Here is a 20075-nt window from a genome sequence, read left to right as displayed (position 1 = left end):
CCCTGAAGTGGAATTGCTGGGTCATATGATAATCTTATTTTTAATTTTTTGAGAAACCACCCTGCTATTTTCCATAGGAGTTGCATCTTTTTACATTCCCATCAAGAGTGCACAAGTCTCCTAATTTCTCCACATCCTTGCCAACACTTATTTTCTTACCTTTTCTTTTCTTTTTTAATAGTTGCCACCCTAATAAGTGTGAGATGGTATTTCACTGTGGTTTTAATTACATTGGAGGTCTTGTAGATATTGTTATTGATTTCCAATGTATTATCATTGAGATCAGAGAATATACATGATATACTTTAACTTCTTTTAAGTTTATTTGGACTCAAAAAGTACCATGTTCACCAGAAAAGGATGTGTCTTTTGTAGACATTGCACATCTGTTATGTGAATGTCAGTTAAGTCAAGGTGACTGACAGTGTTCAAATCTCTTATGACTTTACTGTTTTCATCATATCATTCCATTAGTTGCTGAGAAAAGGATGTTATACATTCATTTTAACTCTTTCCATTTTTGCTTCATGTGTTTTGAAGCTTTTTTGTTGGGCACATATACGTTTATAATTATTATGACTCTCTGATGAATTAACCCTTTCACACAGCCAAAGGTCCTTCTTAAACCAACTTCATCTGATATTAAGATAGCACAGCAGTTTTCTAAGGCTTACTATTTGTATGATATATACCTTTTTTTCATCCCTTTGTGTTCAATATATCTGTGTCTTGCTTTCTTTTTTTTTTTAATATATTTTATTGATATTTTACAGAGAGGAAAGGAGAGGGATAGAGAGCTAGAAACATCGATGAGAGAGAAACATCGATCAGCTGCCTCCTGCACATCTCCCACTGGAGATGTGCCCGCAACCAAGGTACATGCCCTTGACCGGAATCGAACCCGGGACCCTTCAGTCCGCAGGCCGACGCTCTATCCACTGAGCCAAACCGGTTTCGGCTGTGTCTTGCTTTCTTAAATGGCATCTCTAATAGACAGTATGTAATTGGGTCTTGTTCTTCATCTGTTCTAACCATTTCTATCATTGAATTGAAGTGTTTTGAGGATTTACTGATGTGGTTGCAATGATGCTTACCATTTATGATTAATTTTGTTTGCACATGTGGAATAAATTTATTTTGTTTTAGTATAAGATAAAAGAATACTGGAAACTTCTTCAGGCGTGAGTTACTTGCTAGTCTCAAAGGCTAAGGGACAAACACGAAACAGAAGAATGAGAGTATATCATGGTAGAGCTGGAAGAAAGGTCCCAGTTCTTTTTGCTTTAGGTAGTTGGGGTGAAGAGAATGTGAGAGGGGTCCTGGGCAGGAGGAGAGTCAGGAAGACACTAATGCCCATCCCTGCTTTGTCCCCACAGGTCCCAGTTGCCTCACCCACAATCACAGAGCCGGACAGAGTTGACCAGCAACTGGCTGCCAGCCTCACAGAGAAGTGTCCGCCAGGTACATGCTAACATTGATCTCCAGCCCTTACCCGACTTGTCTCCAGGTGTTCCCAGCCCTCTGATTTCCAAAGTTCCTGGTTCTTTACTACAGGTATTTATTTATTAGATGGCTCCTGTGTGCCTGGCACTGTACTGCTGGGAGGCAGGAGACCCCTGCCCTCCTGGAGCTGTTCTTCTGAGATGGTATCAAACAGACAGTTGAAGGTGACAGAGAGACGAGATAGGAACCATGAGGATAATTGAGTGATGGGTGGGACAGAGATTGGGTTGGTGAGGTGTCTGAGGATGTGACCTTGACACAGAGAGCCAGGCACAGTGGTCCTGAGAGGGCCCCCCAGGAGCTATGGTCCCAGGGGCAGGGGGGAGCTTGTTTGAGCAAAGCTGGGGGGCAGCTGGGGTGAGTGTGGGGTGAGTTTGGGGTAAAGAGGTCACAAGGGCAGGTGAGAGCAGATCACAAAGCTTGGACACTCTGGAGGGAGCATAGGTTTCACTTTTTGAGTGAGGTATTCAAGAAAGTAAAATATCTCAATATTTTGTATTGATTAAATGTTGAATTGATACTATGTTGAATGCTAGGTTAAAAAATACATAGTTAAAATGAATTGGACCTCTTTCTCCCCCCCCCCCCTTTTTTATTAAATTTATCAAGGTGACATTGGTTAATATGATCATACAGGTTTCAGGTGTGGGTTTCTATGTTACAAGATCCGTATATTGCACTGTGTCCACCACCCAAAGTCAAATCATCTCCCGTCACCATATATTAGGACCCCTTTCACCCCCACCCCCCTTTCCCTCTGGAAACTACCACACTGCTATTTGTGTTCATGAGTTTCAATTTTATATTCCACATATGAGTGAAATCATATGGTTTTTAGCTTTTTTTTCTGACTGACTTATTTCATTTAGCATAATATTCTCAAGGTCCATCTGTGTTGTTGCAAATTGCAGGGTTTCATCCTTTCCTATAACTGAGTAGTATTCCATTGTGTATATGTACCACATCTTCTTTACCAGTCCTCTGTCTTGGGACACTGGTTGTCTTGGCCATTGTGAGTAATGCTAAAATGAACATATAGGTGCATATACCTTTGCGAATACATGTTTTCGAGTTTTGGGGTATATACCCAGAAGAGGGATTGCTGGGTCATATGGTAGCTCTATTTTTAATTTTTTGAGGAATCGCCAGATGGCTTTTCATAATGGTTGTACCAGACTACATTCCCACTAGCAGTGAATAAGGGTTCCCTTTACTTCACAACCTCTCCAACACTTGTTATTGCTTGTCTTGTTGCTAATGGACACTCTTAACAGATGTGAGGTGGTATCTCATTGCAGTTTTGACTTGCATTTCCCTAATTGCCAGTGAGGTTGAACATCTTATCATATATCTATTTATTGGCTATCTATATGTATTCTGAGGAGAGGTGTATTTTCAGGTCTTCTGCCCACTTTTTGATTGGGTTGTTTAGTGTTGCATTTTATGAGTTCTTTATATATTTTGGAAATTAAACCTTTGTTGGAGCTACTGTTTGCAAATGTCATCTCCCATCTGGTTGGTTGCCTCTTTGTTTTGCTGCCAGTTTCTTTTGCTGTGCAGAACTGTTTAGTTTGATATCATACCATTCCTTATTTTTACCTTTACTTCCCTTGTCTTTGGGGTCAAGTTCATAAAGTGTTCTCTTTGACCAAAATCCATAAGTTTGGTACTTATATTTTCTTCTATGTAACTTGTTGTTTCAGGTCTTATATTTAGGTCTTTGATCCATTTTGAATTAATTGTTGCACACGGGGAGAAACTGCAATCCAGTTTCATTCTTTTGCATGTGGTTTTCCAGTTTTCCCAGCACCATTTATTGAAGAGACTATCTTTACTCCATTGTGTATTTCTGGCTCCTTTGCGAAAATTATCTGTCAATATACATGTGTTTTTATAGCTGTGCTCTCTATTCTGTTCCATTGATCTGTGTGTCTGTTTCTCTGCTAATACCATGCTGTTTTGATTATCATAGCTCTGCAGTATAATTTGAAGTCAGGTAGTGAAATACCTCCAGCTTTGTTTTTTTTTTTTCCCCCCTCAGGATTGCTTTGGCTATTCAGGGACCCCTTTCTTTTTACTCTTTTTTGAAAACTGCTGGGGTCTTTCTCAGCATCTAGAAGCGTTCAGGAATCTGGAGAAGGGGCTGCTAATAAATTAATAAAGAGGCTAGAAATATAAATTTGGAATACATGGGGGAGCCAGAGGAGACCTAGCTTCAGTAATCAAGTTTTCCGAAACTCTGGACCCCTAGCTTTTTTATTAACATAAATTGCCCTAAAGCAAAGCAGATATACATATCAAAGGTAAAGTTTGGTATACAGTAGGCATTGTCAGGTTGGGGGAACTGCCTTCGCTGTCAGGCAGCAGGTAATAACATATGCAAATTTTTAGGTTTGGGGAAATGCTTCCAGGTATTCCAGCAGGCAATAATATGTATCTTCAGCCCTGCTGAAGCCTCAAGGTCCACCAACCTTTTGATGAACTTCTTGCATTTATGACCTGCTGGAATTAGTCCCCAGCAGAAAAGAAATATATATTTTTATTGATTTCAGAGAAGGGAGAGGGAGAGAGAGAAACATCAATGATGAGAAAGAGAGAATCATTGATTGGCTGCCTCCTGCACACCCCATTATATTTTGTGTTTTTTTTAACTTCCACAACCTTTTATTCCCAAACTCCAGCAGGTTTAACTTTGAGCCCAGCTAACAGCATCTCTAACAGGACCTAGAGGAGGTTCAGACCTAATAAAGATTGTCTCTTAAACAAAGGATTAAAAAAATAAAAAACAGCCCTAGTTGGTTTGGCTCAGTGGATAGAGTGTCAGCCTGCAGACTGAAGGGTCCCGGTTTTAATTCCGGTCAAGGGCACATGTCCAGGTTGTGGGCTCGATCCCCAGTAGGGGGCATGCAGGAGGCAGCCAATCAATGATTCTCTCTCATCATTGATATTTCTCTCTCTCTCTTCCTCTCCCTTCCTCTCTGAAATCAATAAAAATATTTAAAAAAAATACAAAACATCCACATAGAAATAGAACTGTGACCTCCTTGTTTATAAGTTGACCCTCAACCACTGAGCCATGTCAGCCAGCATATAAGTATTTTTTAAAAGAGCGAAATTCTCCAGTGTTGCAGAAAATAGTATCCCAAAGTTATCTCAGTCAAGAAGAAACAGCATTTGGCATTATGCTGCCTTTTCTCTCAGTTTAGGAAACACATGGGAGAAAAACAATTCTCTTCTTTTTTTCTTTTTTTTTAATATATTTTATTGATATTTCACAGAGAGGAAGGGAGAGGGATAGAGAGCTAGAAACATCGATGAGAGAGAAACATCGATCAGCTGCCTCCTGCACACCTCCCTCTGAGGATGTGCCCGCAACCAAGGTACATGCCCTTGACCGGAATCGAACCCGGGACCCTTCAGTCCGCAGGCCGACGCTCTATCCACTGAGCCAAACCGGTTTCGGCCAGTTCTCTTCTTAAAATAAAAACACAACAAAACCCTTTTCCTCCTGTTCAACTTCCACTGCTTATTCCTAGAAACAGCCCAGAGAACAATATAAACAAGGCCCAGCCCACTCTCCTGGCCTCTTCCAGTCTAAAGGCTCACAGCAGGGATTGTTCCTTGGGAATTTTCTCCTCTGCTAAGATCAGGAAACTGACACCTAATTTCTGGGAACTGGCAAAAAAAAAAAAAAAAAAAATCCCATTTCCTTCCAGGAGGGGCCTGAGGGCTCTGTAAAGGATCAAAGGGCTGTGGACCTGGCCCATGTGCAAAGGGAGTCTTTCTATATAAAAACACCCAACACCTTATAACCTAACGTTTAACCTACAGGTAAAAGCGAGTAGCAGCTGACTTAGATACTAAAAAGGTGCGTGTCTCACCATCTTTAACCATAAAGGAAACAGAGGGGAGCAGAGTCCAGAGAATTTGACCTCCTCTCCTTTCCAAAAACTTGGACGCATATTCTAGGCCAGAGCCAAGTTGCAAAGACAGACACGTGGTGGCAGGGTACAATCTCTGCCGGATAAAGCTGCCACTCCTGGGCAGCCTGGCGCATGGCCACTTTACTGAAACTTTCTCCCTGGTGTGCATAGTGCTTAGCGATAACTCGGACAATTATTTTCTCAATTCGACTTTGTCACTGACAAATACTTCAATAGCAGCTTCTAGAAACTGCCCAGAGGATCCCCTTCCACCCAGTTCAGTGTCACAGATCCTTCCAGTTGATGGGCTCCTTGCCAGACTTTTGCAGCAGCTCCTTGGTTTTAGAGCAATGTCTGCACCCAAAGAACCCTCTGTACACAGACAATGGGGAGGGTGGGCAGTCTGCAGCATGTGGTGGTGCTTCCTATCAATGGCACTGGCCTTCTTCTGCGCATAGGAGCCCCAGAGCAAGTAGACGAGGCCACTCGAGTTCTGATTTAACCAGGACACAACCGCATCGGTCAATTGCTCCCAACCTTTCTCCTTATGAGAACTGGCCTGATTGCGCCCGGACCGCGAGGACAGCGTTAAGTAGGAGAACACCTTGCTTGGCCCACCCAGATAAATCCCCATGGCCAGGATGCACAAAACCATCTATATCTGTAGACAGCTCTTTATAAATGTTTTCCAAACTGGGTGGAGGTGGAACAGAGCCCATGAGCTTGGTTGGGTCCATGATATGGATCCTGTCCCAGGGTGACAACCTTCACGTCCCTTGTGTTGCACATTTGGGTCCATGTGAAGACTTGATGTGGGGGTGGAGAAACAGTGCAATGTCTTCTTTCTTCTGCAACAAGTCCCATTAGCGTTATAAAATACAGTTTTCCGAACTCTCCGCTGAGGTGCTTCTTCCAACTCTCACCGAAACCCACTGAGGTTGCGAGCCGCGAGTCTAAGCAGGGCCGCGGCCTGTTCTTCTGGATGCGGACCAACTGCTCGGGGCTCAGCGGCGATGAGGCGGTGGGTGTGCCCCGCTCCTCCTGCTCTGCCCGGGCCTTCTTGGCGGTGCTGACAGCTGCATCCCCCCTCTCCTCAACTACGGCCGTCCGGGTCCCGGGTCCCGGGTTGGCAGGCTCGCGGCTGCGGGCACGTCACTTACTGGCGGGGGCTCGGGGAGGAGGAATAGAGCGTCTTCTTGCCGATCATCCCGAAGCAGCCCCGGGACCCGCGAGGCTGGGAGAAGCGAAAGCGCGCCGCCCCGGACCGCTAGCCTGGTACACGACCTTTCTTAATCACCCTGTGAGCCAATAAATATTTCCTCCTAATCCTGATGTAATAAGTAAAGAATCATGGTCATCATGGTCTTTTTTATGCACGCGGTTATGGCGGTTATGGTGCAGGCTGTGGCGGTCAGCAATTGGCGCCAAGCCGTGCGCGCATGCTCCCACCGAGGGGGTGGGCTCCACTGTATATTTTTTAACCTAAAATATCCACATTAGGAATCCAGCCTAGTGAGGCATGTACCCTCACTAGGAATGGAACCGTGACCTCCTGGTTCATAGCTCAACGCTCAAACACTGAACCACATCGACCGGGCTCTTTTTACTCTTTTAACATGGCAACTATGAATTTGAATTTCATGTGTGGCTAGTAATACATTCCTGTTGGCAGTGCTGGTCTAAGGTATGTGAATGGATTTTCCTGTTTGGATTCCACTGATGGCCGAAAGAGGCATCCCTTAGCCACCACTGCCAGCCTCCAGAAGCCCTGTGGTCATTCACTCACCAGATTCTCTCTCTGTTCCCAGGATCCTATCTATCGGAACACAGTGGAGCTTGTATAGCATGCACTGAAAAAGAGGGTTTCACCAGTAAACCCAACAGCTTCTCTTCTTGCCAACCCTGCTCTGAATGCCCTAAAGGTAGAGATGTGGACCTCATGCCTACCGTTAGGGCGCCGGGCAATGAGATGATAATTGTATGAAACGGGGGATCAGAAACCTAATTGCCAGCCCAGCGTGGTCTTCATCATATCCTGTTTCATGATATGACTTAGGCCAGTGGTCGGCAAACTCATTAGTCAACAGAGCCAAATATCAACAGTACAATGATTGAAATTTCTTTTGAGAGCCAAATTTTTTAAACTTAAACTTCTTCTAACGCCACTTCTTCAAAATAGACTCGCCCAGGCTGTGGTATTTTGTGGAAGAGCCACACTCAAGGGGCCAAAGAGCTGCATGTGGCTCTCGAGCCACCGTTTGCCGACCACAGACTTAGGCCAATAAAATAAAATGAAAACAGAAATTATTTTTATAATGCATGCCACACAGGAGGGACATCTTTTAAACCATCAGATGAAAGTGGTGGGAAAATAACCTGTCCCTTGAAGGGAGGACTCTATGGCCACATCATGGAAGGGGAGGCCGAGTGGAAAAGTGCTGGTTTGGAGCCGGGATATGGGACTTGTCCTGGCCAGACCCCTCTTCGCCCTGTGCTCCCTGGCAGGTGCTCCGTCTTCCTCAGCCATCACAGCCTAAGGCCCCTCTGCAGGGTTAAGTTTGCGGAAGTCACCCAAGCGTTCCCCAGGGTCTCTCAGGTTATACACGACCTTTCTTAATCACCCTGTGAGCCAATAGATATTTCCTCCTAATCCTGATGTAATAAGTAAAGAATCATGGTCATCATGGTCTTTTTTATGCACGCGGTTATGGCGGGCAGGTGACCAGTGGCTGTCCTTTTTGCACCTCACAGATATTGCTGCAGAAACTAACCCTCAAATCTATGGCGGAGTGAAGCCGAGTGTGTGTGGGGGAGTGGGGTGGGGGGGGGTTGGGTGGTGAAAAATGGTTTGAGGGACACGTGACGGAAACCTATCCCCCGAATCTTATCCTTTATCTTCAGATAAAGTAGAAACAGCTCCATGCACCAGGACGAGGGACACCCAGTGTCAGTGCAAGAATGGCACTTACCAGGATAAGGATTCTCCTGAGTACTGCCTAGCGTGCAGCCGTCGGTAAGACACGGGAGCCTGCCTTGGCCATCTGCGTGACTTCACGCTCCCCCTGCAGGACCCTTTCCCACCCCTCCTCAGCTCGGTTTCCCTTTGCCCAGGCTGACCTTTCCACTGGGCACAGGAGGCCGCTAATCAGGGCCTATGAGCCTGTCAGTGGCCCATGCAAAGCTATAGGTTTTCTTACTATCAGAAGGAAGGAATTGTGTGCAATGCAGCCACACTTGCAATCATCTTTATAGCAATTCAATCACAAAATGTTTTTATTTTTTTATTTTTTTGTTTTTTGGTGCCAGCATGAGCCCATGAACACATAAGTGTCCACAGCCAAGTCATAATGAACCGAACCTGTAGCTCCTTCAGGCTTTCCTCAAACCCCTGCGCCAGCTCCGCCACCTTCCCCCAGGGCCCTGTTCCCTTGATAAGACTGTGTTTTCCCTGTTATTGGGATTTAGGGGCCAATAGTAATGTGCTCTTTTACAGTGTGACTGTGCTTGGTGGGGACGGTCAACGGGTGGAGGACAAGAGGGTCCTTGTATTGAGGGTTGACTAGAGAATGAGGCTCAGCTTGTGGCTGGAGTGAGCTGCTTCCTCACTCATGCTCCCCCTGCAGGTCAGGGGAGCTCAGTGCAGGCCTTATAGAGAAGGTCCAGCTCCTGTGGGTACAGCTCTGAACACTTAACTGGAGCCCTCAAGGGCAGAAGGTGGCATCAGATCCCTCCTGAACCCGGCAAGGGGGTGAGAGGGCCCATCGGGCAGACAGGAGAAGGCTGTTCTTTTTCCACTCTCCCGTCAGGGGACACTGGGTGGGGGGTTGCTCCTTCTTTCTCTTCCTCTTACCACACAGAACCCCTTCACATCCTCCCTGTGTTTGAACCTAGGTGCCCTGATGGCAAGGTCAAGGCCAAGGCCTGTGGCCCCTTGAACGACCTCGAGTGTGTGGACCAAAAATCAGGTACCCAGGCCCATGGGGAGGCCCCAGTTCCTGGAGAGCCAGTGACCGCCAGCCTGGAGGCACCCACTGCTCCCTCTCTCTCCTCAGGCATACAATGGTGGTGGATCATAGTTGCCTTCATCTTGCCTGTATTCTTGGTGCTGATATATGTATATCGTCACAGGAGCCGTAACCTTCCAGGTGAGGTTGGCGGGAGCGATGGGCTGGTGCTGGCATTCTCTGCTGCTTCCCTCACTTCCTGCTTCGTTTCTTCAGACAGAAAGGCCCGCCCCTCCGCCTCCCAAATCTCTGGGTCTTTCTGGCCTGGCTGTGATCTTGTTCCCTGGGATCACCCCTCTACCTCCCACCTCACCTGTACCTCTGGAGGGCCGGGATCATATCAGTTCCCCTGTCTTGGGGCTGATGGTCACCTCCTCTCCCTGACAAGTCTGGGAGAGCAGGCCAGTTCTTCACGTCTGCAGGGCCCTCAGCCAAGGCAGAGGGGTGGTCAGAGCCTCAACTGGGTGACAAGAGTCAAGAGGAGAAGGTCAGGGATGGGTTGTTTTACAGCTTTGGTCAGAGCAGAACCCAACAGAGATTTGATATGTGTTTACTTTTACTTCTTTCCCTCGTTTCTTCCCCTTCCTGAGGGTGTCCCAGAGTTGGATTGCCCTTCCCTGTCACCAGGCCCAAGGCACCTTGTCAGTGTCTGAGCTCCAGCCCATGTCCTTCCCAGCAGGGAGACCCTGCAGAGAGGGCCTCCTCATGCTAAGACAGACACCCTTCTCTTCTAGGTTCCGGAGCGGCCACCAAGAGCAAGAGCAGAGTGAGTGGGTTTCTCCAGGACCTGGGGCATCAGGCCCTGAGGAACTGCTTCCTGCCCAGAATAGGGCCCTGGGTGGGAGTGGCCCCAATTTGTCCTGTGCTGCTATCCTCGGCTCTCTAAAGTGGCCCTGTTCTTTCCGCTGCTTGTGACACCCAGACCCACAGCACTGCACTCTGGGCTGTGGGGGTGTCAGGCATGTGTGCTGAACCCCCTTAGCACGGCACCAGGGTGCTGGTGCTAACAGCAAAGTCCTGGATGTGCTGAGCCTCTGCCAACCTGAGGGGAGGGAAACCTGGGAGGGGCGGGGCAGCAGAACTTACGTGTCCCCTGAGACCCTTTAGGGAGCCTGGGTGCGGACTCCTGAGTCAGCTCTTTTCCTTCCCAAGGGCTGGTTTTGTTGCGCACGAACCCCAGGAGAGTCTGAGGCTCTGGACAATGCCCACAACCTGGCCATAAGCAACAGAGACTCGCTGTCCTCTGAGCAGGAACAGGAAGAGCTGGCAGGTGTCCTGGTGCAGCCCGCAGGAGAAGCACAGCATCTACTGGTGAGTGGGGGTGGCCATGCCAGGCCTGGCCTTTGTGCTGGTCCAGGACTGTGTTAGAAGCAGGGAAAGGCCAGTGCTGGTCAGGACTGCTGTCCTGGGGAAGGATGGTTCAGGGAGATCAGGACCTGAGGGGAAGAGGCTGCACTGCAGGGAGCTGTTAGCTCTTTGGAATGGCTGGGTCTTCTTATCTGTCCAGATGTCACAATATCCCAGAGTCTGGAACAGGCAGGCACAGGATGGGCGCCCCCATCTTTGTTGACTGACTGAATGAGGACTGCAGATAGTCCACTGTGTAGTTGTAAAATAATTTAGTAAGCCATTCCTCGTAACAATAGGAATATCAAACTTATTACAAAATTCCTATTACATTGAACCTTTCTCTCTATATAAAAGCCTAAGTGACCGGTTGCTATGATGTGCACTGACCACTAGGGGGCAGACACTCAATGCACAGAATTGGGCTCTCTCCTGTCTGGATCAGGCCTGTGGGGATCGGGCTGAAACTGGCTCTCTGACATCCACCGAGGGGTCCCGGATTTCGAGAGGGCACAGGCCAGGCTGAGGGACCCAACCGGTGCACGAATCCATGCACTGGGCCTCTAGTATGATAATAAATCTTAGTCTGGATACCTAATCCTATTTGTATGGTGGCATTTAGAAGTAGAATTTCTGGGCACACACACGTGCAAACAGTTTTGGTTCATATCAGTTCATGAGTTTTAATATGACATTGAGTGGTAAACCTGTAGAAATATTTAATTTTTATTCCTCAGAAGCTTAGAAAGTCATTCCCCTTAACATAAGATGAAATTCACTAATTTTTTAGAGTTTTTAAATTTACGATGATTTTTAGCATATAGCATTGTTATCCAAATGGAATCGATTTTGTGACCTGATGTGACATGCAGAGTCTGAATTGTTCTGAGTCACTGTCCCTTTCCTCCAACCCCATTTTGCAACAGATTCTCTCATTTCCCTCGGCTTTTGGCTCCTCCTTTATCAGATGTGAAATGTTTACAAAGACTTTCCTGTTTTCTTTGTTTCTTTCCTCCATCTACAGTATGCTCTTTTTAACATGTTTTTTTAAAATTGATTTTAGAGAGAGGAAGGGAGAGGGATAGAGAGACAGAAACATCAATGATGAGAGAAACATCGATAGGTTGCCTCTTGCATGCCCCCTAGAGGGGATCAAGTTCACAACCCCGGACATGTGAATTTTACATCACGTGATCTCTTGGTTCATGGATCAACGCTCAACCACTAAGCCACACCTGCTGGGCTACAGTATGCTCTTTTAAAATATATATTTTTAAATACATTTTTATTGATTTCAGAGAGGAAGGGAGAGGGAGAGAGAGATAGAAACATCAATGATGAGAGAGAATCATAGATTGCCTGCCTCTTGCATGCCCCCCCACTGGGGGTCAAGCCTGCAACCGAGGCATGTGCCCTTGACCGAAATCGAACCTGGGACCTTTCAGTCCGCAGGTCGACGCTCTATCCACTGAGCCAAACCGGCCAGGGCACAGTATACTCTTTCAAAATAAAGTATAAAAGGAAACAAACCAAAAAGGCCAATAATCCCTCAATCCTGATTAATCACTTTTCACATTTTTTAAAGTAGTGCTATCCACAGTGAGAAAAAGTAAATGGTACAGAAACGTTCTCAGGGAGTGGTAGAAGCCTCCTGCAGTCTTTCTTCGACCCCCTCACCTTTTTATTTCAGGTAATTATGAGAGACAGTTCTTTTTTTAAATGATTTTATTTTGAAATTTTTATTATTTTTTTAATTTAAATTTTTTATTGTTTAAAGTATTGCATATGTCTCCCTTTCCCCCCATTGACCTCTCCCTGGCCATTCCCACCCCCCACTCATGCCCTCACCCCCCGCTACTGTGTCCATGGGTTATGCTTATATGCATGCATACAAGTCCTTTGGTTGATCTCCTACCCCTCCTCACCACACCCCCTCCCCCCGCCTTCCCTCAGAGGTTAGACGGTCTGTTCGAACTTCTATGTCTCTGGATCTATTTTTGTTCATCAGCTTATGTTGATTATATTCCACAAATGAGTGAGCTCATGTGATATTTATCTTTCTCCAACTGGCGAGAGAATTCCTTGCTGAAATCTTTGTGCATATGCCATCTATATACAATACTCTACCAAATGAAACTTTTTAGTATCTGAGAGTGCACATACCTCTTCCTTACCTTGCCAAAATATGTTATTTCTACGCATATAAAATTTAGAATTATAAGATTTTCTCCACCCCATCTCCATAGAAGTCATTGGAACTTTTTTTTTTAATATATTACCTTACATTAATTCAGGAAGAATTGAGATCTTTCAACATTCAATATTTTTCTTATCAAGGAAGATAGCATTTCAGATTAGGGGTTTTATTATGACTCAGTTAAGATTTGTGTTTTTCTTCCGATTAATTCCTATTTCTACTAAAAGCTCTTTCTTTGTATCTTATGTGTTTTTCGACCCTTACTGGTTGGATCCCATTGCAATTCTGTTTTCTAATTTATTGTTTCTAGTATGTTTATTAACATTCACCAAGATATGCATTTATTTATTTATTTACTTATTTTTATTTCAGAGAGGAAGGGAGAGGGAGAGAGAGAGAAATATCAATGATGAGAGAGTCATTGATCTGCTGCCTCCTGCATGCCCCCCACTGGGGACCGAGCCCGCAATCCGGGCATGTGCCCTGACTGAGCATTGAACTGTGACCTCCTGGTTCATAGGTAGATGCTGAGCCACTGAGCCACGCCAGCGGGGCACACATTTATTTTTTTAAGTATTGTAGCTTATACCTTAGGGTTTTAAAAATTTATAATCATGTCTAAAATAATGACTGTTTCTGCCCCTTCCACAAGTCCTGCCTCCTTTGTTTCCAGAACTGACAATGTTCACAGGTGCTTAGAGAAGGCGCGTGTTCGATCTTGACTGGATTTCATTGGGAAGGCCTTCAATACTTCACCTAAAGGAATGATGTTGACTCTTGTTTTCATATAGAAAATCTTATTATGGATGCAGCCCCCTATTTTTGAGGTGTTTTTAAAAAATCAGAATTCATGTTTAATTTTACAAAATGCCTTTTCAGTCTCCATGGAGACAATCTAATAGTTTCATTTCCTTATTTAGATTATCAGTATGGTACAGTATTAGTGATCAAAGCATCTCCAGCTTCGTGGAAGAAGTCTTACATAGATTTTGCAAAGTGCCCTCATATATATTCTGTTTTAAAAAATATATTTTCATTTATTTCAGAGAGGAGTGGAGAGGGAGAGAGATAGAAACATCAATGATGAGAGAGAATCATTGATAGGCTGCCTCCTGCACGCCCCCTACTGGGGATCAAGCCCACAACCCAGGCATGTGCCCTTGACCAGAATCGAACCCAGGACCTTTCAGTCCGCAGGCTGACACTCTATCCACTGAGCCAAACTGGCTAGGGCTATATTCTTTATTTCAGTCATATACATGCCTGGAAGGGAGTGATTGTCTCCTGATGGGGTGGGTGGGAATGGACTAGAAAGGGCAGGAGGCAGCTGTGCAGGGCGGTGAGAATTTCCATGTCTTGATTGGGTGATGGTTGCTCAGGTGTGTACAGTTGTCAGAGCTGGAACTGACACTTAAGGAGTGAGCGCTACCCCAGGGAATGGGGGCCTCCAGGAGCACACAAGGACACAGTCTGAGAGGCACAGCAGGGAGGTTCCTCTTTGTCTCTATAGAGACTGGGAGGGAGGTGGCTGCCCCAGGTCACATAGCTGGCTGATGGTCAGTCTCACTTCTGGAATCCAGGACTCCTGACTTGAACCCAGGGGGTTTTCCACTCTATTTTACAGGGACGGGCAGGCGCAGATGGGTCTCAGATGAGAAGGAAGCTGCTGGTTCCAGTGAACAACGAGAACCCCATAGAAAGTGAGTGATTTGTTGGGGGCAGTGGAGCAGTGTCCTAACTGCTGTCCCCGTAGTTGTTATGGCAGTACAGAGCTAGGGACGCTGGAAACCGGGGGCCTATGCTGATTGTCACTGGGCCATTAGGACAGTAAATCTCCTCCCCTCCTCCCTCCTCCTCCCACTGCGTGCCATACCATCTCGTCACAATGATGTTCTGTACTGCCCTGTCCTTCTCTCCACCACCTTCTCCCTTCCCTGGTTGCTCAGGGCCAGGCTCACCACACTGAGGGCACCTAAGGAGCTGGGTGCTGTCCAGCAGGCCCAGGAGACTACCGAGCACCTGACCCTGGCGAGGCCAGATTTAAAGAGCTGTAATTATAAACTGCAGATCAGGTTTTAAATACTAGTACAAAAAAGGAATATAAAATATTCCATTGGTAATTTTTTGTTTATTGGTTGCCTGTAAATACAATATTTTGTAAGTGTTGAATTAGTACCAGATAGTATTAAAGTTAATATTACCTGTTCCTTTTTAGCTTCTTCAATTCAGCTATTAGAAAAATATAAATAAGTGGTCCTGGCTCACCTTATATTTCTGTGGGTCATTGGTGTGTGGTGCATTCCACACTCTCATTGAATCTTCAGTACAATCCCATGAAATGGGTGGGGTTTGCTCTGCTTCCTGGTTAAATTCTTGCTCAGAGTCTGTTTGTCCCTGCCTCACTCTGCCAGTTTGGTGGGTGAGGCCAAGCTAGGTGTGGAGACAGAGGTCATCCCCCTCCAGGCCCTCGGGCTGTGCACAGGTACAGATGTGGCAGCCCCGGACCTTACGCTCAGGATATGTGCAGGCTCCCTCCTCTGAGGGCCTGTTGCACTACAGTCTGTCCACTCTCTGTCTCCTACCACATACTCCTCGCTCGCTCTATCCATAACGTCCATCTCCCCTCCCAGGTGGCTATCAGCCTTCCCTTAAAGCAGAATTCTCTGTTGATCTTGACTCTCCGAAGTGCCATGGGGCACAAAGTGAGGCCTGATTCTAGTACTGTATGCTGATGGGAAGCAGGTAAGGGATGAAGAGCAACAGGTAACCACCAGGGGGCGCTCCAGTATACAGCTACCCTTTTTTTTTTTTTAAGTATATTTTATTGATTTTTTTACAGAGAGGAAGGGAGCGGGATAGATAGTCAGAAACATCGATGAGAGAGAAACATCGATCAGCTGCCTCTTGCACACCTCCTACTGGGGATGTGCCCGCAACCAAGTTACATGCCCTTGACCGGAATCGAACCCGGGACCTTTCAGTCCGCAGGCTGATGCTCTATCCACTGAGCCAAACCGGTTTTGGCAACATCTACCCTTTTTGTTGTTAATCCTCACTGGAGGATTTTTCCCATTGATTTTATTTATTTATTTTTTAACTGTATTCTTTTTTTTTATTATTTTTTTATTGTTTAAAGTATTACATATAGTAGTACATATATCTCCTTTTTTTCCCCATTGACCTTTCCCCAGCCTCCCCTACCCCCTGTCGCATGCCCTCATCCCACCCCCCCAGTGTCTTGTGTCCATTGGTGTGCTTATATGCATGCATACAAGTCTTTTGGTTGATCTCTTCCCCCCCCCTCTTCAACACTCCCCAACCTTCCCGCTGTAATTTGACAGTCTGTTTGGTGCTCTACTGCCTCTGTGTCTATCTTTTTGTTCATCAGGTTATAATGTTCTTTATTTTCCATAAATGAGTGAGATCATGTGGTATTTTTCTTTCATTGCCTGGCTTATTTCACTTAACATAATTCTCTCCAGGTCTTTTCCCATTGATTTTAGAGAGGTGGAAGGAAGGGGAAAGACAGAGAGAGAGAAACATTGATGTGAGAGAGACTATCAATTGGCTGCCTCCCGCATGCGTCCTGACCAGGGCCTGGGATTGAGCCCGCAACCAAGATACGTGTCCTTGACTGTAATCGCACCCAAGACCCTTCACTTTGTGGGCCGACACTCTAACCACCAGCCAAACTGGCTAGGTCTACATCTGCCCTTTCTGCAGGGTTTCCTCCACCTCACCTGAATGTCTCTGTGGCTTTCCCCCATCTAGCCCTGAGGGAGTGCTTCCATGACTTCTCAAGGTTTGTGCCCTTTACTCGCTGGGACCAGTTCATGAGGTTGGTGGGCCTCACGGAAAATGATATCTCCATGGCCAAAGCACAAGCATCGGACCTGCGGGATGGCTTGTATCAAATGCTGACCACCTGGCTCAACATCAAGGGGAAGGCTGCCTCAGTCAACACCCTACTGGACAGCTTGGAAAAACTGGGGGAAAGGTATGCCAAGGAGATGATTCAGGACCACCTGGTGACGTCTGGAAAGTATGTCTATGAAGGAGGTGAAGCAGGTTCTGCTGTTTCCCAGTGAAAAGGATCTCTTTTGGAGACCAGAGCTTTCCTAGTTTACCTTTTCTCCTGAAAGGGAAATAAGACTGGACACTACATGCCTGGCCAGTGCGGCTCAGTGGTTGAGCATCAACCTATGAATCAGAAGGTCATGGTTCTATTCCCTGTCAGGGCACATGCCCGAGTTGCAGGCTGGATCCCCAACAGGGGCTGTGTGGGAGGCAGCTGCTTGATGATTCTCTCTTACCATTGATGTTTCTATCTCTATCCCTCTCCCTTCCTGTCTGAAATCAATAAGCTTGGAAAAATTTCTCTTCATATTGGTTCAGAGGCTAATGCTCAACCTCTGAGCCACACCAGCTGGGCCTGGCACTTTTTCGTTCTAATAGACTTCTACTTTTTTACTTGTTATTTAATGTTTTGTATAATCCACCTGTGTTGTTATGTGTCCAGGTATTTGCCTAACTGTGATAGGGCTCTTTTTATTTTTGAAAGTTCATTCTTGTATTATTGTTTATTATTGTATTATTTTCTGTAAACTTATTTTTGCCCCACCCTGTATGTATTTGTATGTTTATGAGCATGGAAAACTTTTTGGAAATGTATTTAATAGGCTGATCACATGTGTTAACCTAAATGGGAGAAGGGAACAGAATTGCAAAGGAATCACCGCACCTCTGGGGATGGTGCTAGTGGCTCCCAGCTCCCTCAGATGCACTTTGAGCTTGTCCAGCATTAGGTGACCGGCCACTTCTACAGCAGGGGTGGGGAACGTCCGGCCCTCGGGCCCTGTAAGGCTGGCAAAACCATTTGGTCTGGCCCTGCCAAAGGCAACCACAAGTGGAACTTGAAATTCAAGAAATCTAGTTTTTTTCATAGCAGCATGAATTTATATTAAGTGGATCATAACAATAATGTAAATTTTGAGGGACAAGCAAGAATGTCCATTACCAGACGTTCATAAAATATACTTTAAGTACACCACAAAGGTTCTAGAACATTTTAAGTGCTGTAGGCATTTGGATGATAGAACTTCCTCAAGAACTGGCAGCTTTGTCCAGGGCAGTATCCAGTACATGATGGACAAACATGTATGCTTCTCGTCAGCTGCCCCTGGCCCGTCTGCCAGTATTGAGGTGACTCTGAGGACAGGCAGCGCCAGGCACCCTGAGAGTGTACGGGCTGTGAAAGTGTTAACACATAACACACTGTGGCAAAACTACTGCGATCCAGTGATGATGAGACGGTGCGATGAGATGATTCCTCGAAACATGGATGACCTTGCCTCCGATAATTGACAACGATGCTGTCGACTTCTTTGCTAACACAGATGATAACTCCAGTCCGACCTTTATCCAGACGTCCACCATCAACAATTCTCAAAAAAACAAAACTGAATCTCAGGTGAAGATTAAGGACATTACAGTACAAAGAAAAGACCTCTAGAGCCGATGATACAAATGTTGGATATGTTTCAAATCCAAGATGCCAGATTAGAACAGCGATCAAAGCAAAATAATTGCGTTGCCGGCAACACACCCACTGGATAGTTATTAAAACTTAAGGGTGTGACGTCCTACAAATGGCGACTACAAAGAAAAGAAAAGTTAATGCAGAGCGTCAGTCTTTCCAAGAGAAATGGACAAACAATTCTTTTTTTGTTGTCGAAGTGAAAGGCAAACTCGTGTGCATTAGCAGTAATGACAAAAGCCAATCTGGAGCATCCTTACAGCTCAAAACACGCTAAACTCGCCCTAGCTGGTTTGGCTCAGCAGGTAGCGTCGGCCCTCAGACTGAAGGGTCCTACTTTGATTCCAGTCAAGGGCACATGCCTCGGTTGCAGGCTACATCCCTGACTGGTCTAGGCCAGTGCGGGAGCAGCAACCAATGTGCCTCTCTCACATCGATGTTTCTCTCTCTCTCCACTCTCTAAAAAACCGAAGCCAAAAACAACAACAAAAAACATGCTAAACTCAGTGAGTTGGGAGGCCAGATGCATCTGGATAAAATCAGTGCTCTTCAGCGGAATTTGGAATCACAGGCCGCTTTCACCAGGCCTCATTGGGACAGAGACAACGTGAGTCAGACAAGTTACGTAGTGAGCAAGCTAATCGCAAAAAAGCTGAGGCCGCTCGTAGAGGGAGAGTGCATGGTGGCTGCTGCAGAGTTGTTAGCACCAAAGTGAAACTGTCTCAGTGTTTGTCTCCAAGAACCCTCTCAGATTAGATTACTGACTTAGCCCGAGATAATGAAAAAACACTGAAGGATTCTGCAGGAGAGTTCCAATTTTTGTCTCTTGTGACAAGACAGAGGACATAACAGGTACTGTCCAACGGGCCGTTTTCGTTCGTGGGATAACTGCAGAGTTGGACACGCGAGAGGAACTGCTGTCAGTGGAAGCCGTGCAGAGTACTACACGAGGGGAGGACTTGTTTGAGAGACTGCTTTAGCAATGAAAAAACTAGAGCTAACATTTGAAAAGTTAAGTGGCCTCCCTATAGATGTAGGAGCTGCAGCCATGGTTGGCTCCCAAAAAGGGTGAATTGCATCTGTCAAGAAAGAACTGAACTGTCTCAGTCTTGATTCAAGTGATTTAACTATAAGCCACTGCATCAGACACCAAGAGTCTCTGTGCACAGTGGGTGTGGCTCAACAACAATATGTCAACAGCATTGTCATGCATACGTTTTGTCAAAAGCAGAGGGTTGAACCCTGACCAGTTTTCCTCAATGATTAGACCCTCGGCCCCCTGAGGGAAGGGTCAAGGTTTCGATTCCCAGTCAAGAGCATGTACCTCAGTTGCAGTTTCTTTCTTTTTTCTTTAATCCTCACTTGAGGATATTTTTCCATTGATTTTTAGAAAAAGTGGGAAAGAGAGAGAGAGACAAGAGAGAAATATCAATGTGAGAGAAACACATTGGTTGGTTGCCTCCTGCATGCACCCCAACCAGGCCCGGGCCAGGGAGGAGCCTGCAACTAGGTGCGTGCCCTTGACCGGAATCGAACCCGGACCCTTTGGTCCACAGGCTGTCATT

At 46.0% G+C, this 20075-nt stretch overlaps 1 protein-coding gene and 1 pseudogene across 2 annotated transcripts in view; one reads left to right on the top strand and one right to left on the bottom strand.

Moving 5' to 3' along the window:
* Positions 1-18985, top strand: part of LOC308251781 (tumor necrosis factor receptor superfamily member 10B-like) — a 34341-nt gene extending 15356 nt beyond the window's left edge. The window contains exons 2-9 of the mRNA XM_080675477.1: positions 1377-1461; positions 7235-7348; positions 8328-8439; positions 9318-9571; positions 10165-10196; positions 10583-10741; positions 14599-14674; positions 16746-18985. Coding sequence (XP_080531603.1) covers positions 1377-1461; positions 7235-7348; positions 8328-8439; positions 9318-9571; positions 10165-10196; positions 10583-10741; positions 14599-14674; positions 16746-17062 — 1149 coding nt within the window. The 3' untranslated portion in view covers positions 17063-18985. The remainder of the gene's footprint in view (positions 1-1376; positions 1462-7234; positions 7349-8327; positions 8440-9317; positions 9572-10164; positions 10197-10582; positions 10742-14598; positions 14675-16745) is intronic.
* On the bottom strand, positions 5711-6633 carry LOC308251132 (uracil-DNA glycosylase-like; annotated as a pseudogene). The gene has a single exon. The product of its transcript is annotated as a uracil-DNA glycosylase-like (transcript).
* Positions 18986-20075: the final 1090 nt, after the last annotated feature.

The sequence above is a fragment of the Plecotus auritus genome (genome assembly GCF_963455305.1).
Source record: "Plecotus auritus genome assembly, chromosome: 6".
In the NCBI taxonomy this organism is placed as follows: domain Eukaryota; kingdom Metazoa; phylum Chordata; class Mammalia; order Chiroptera; family Vespertilionidae; genus Plecotus; species Plecotus auritus.
Note: the sequence above shows the minus strand (reverse complement) of the source record. Positions and strands in the feature narration are given on the sequence as shown.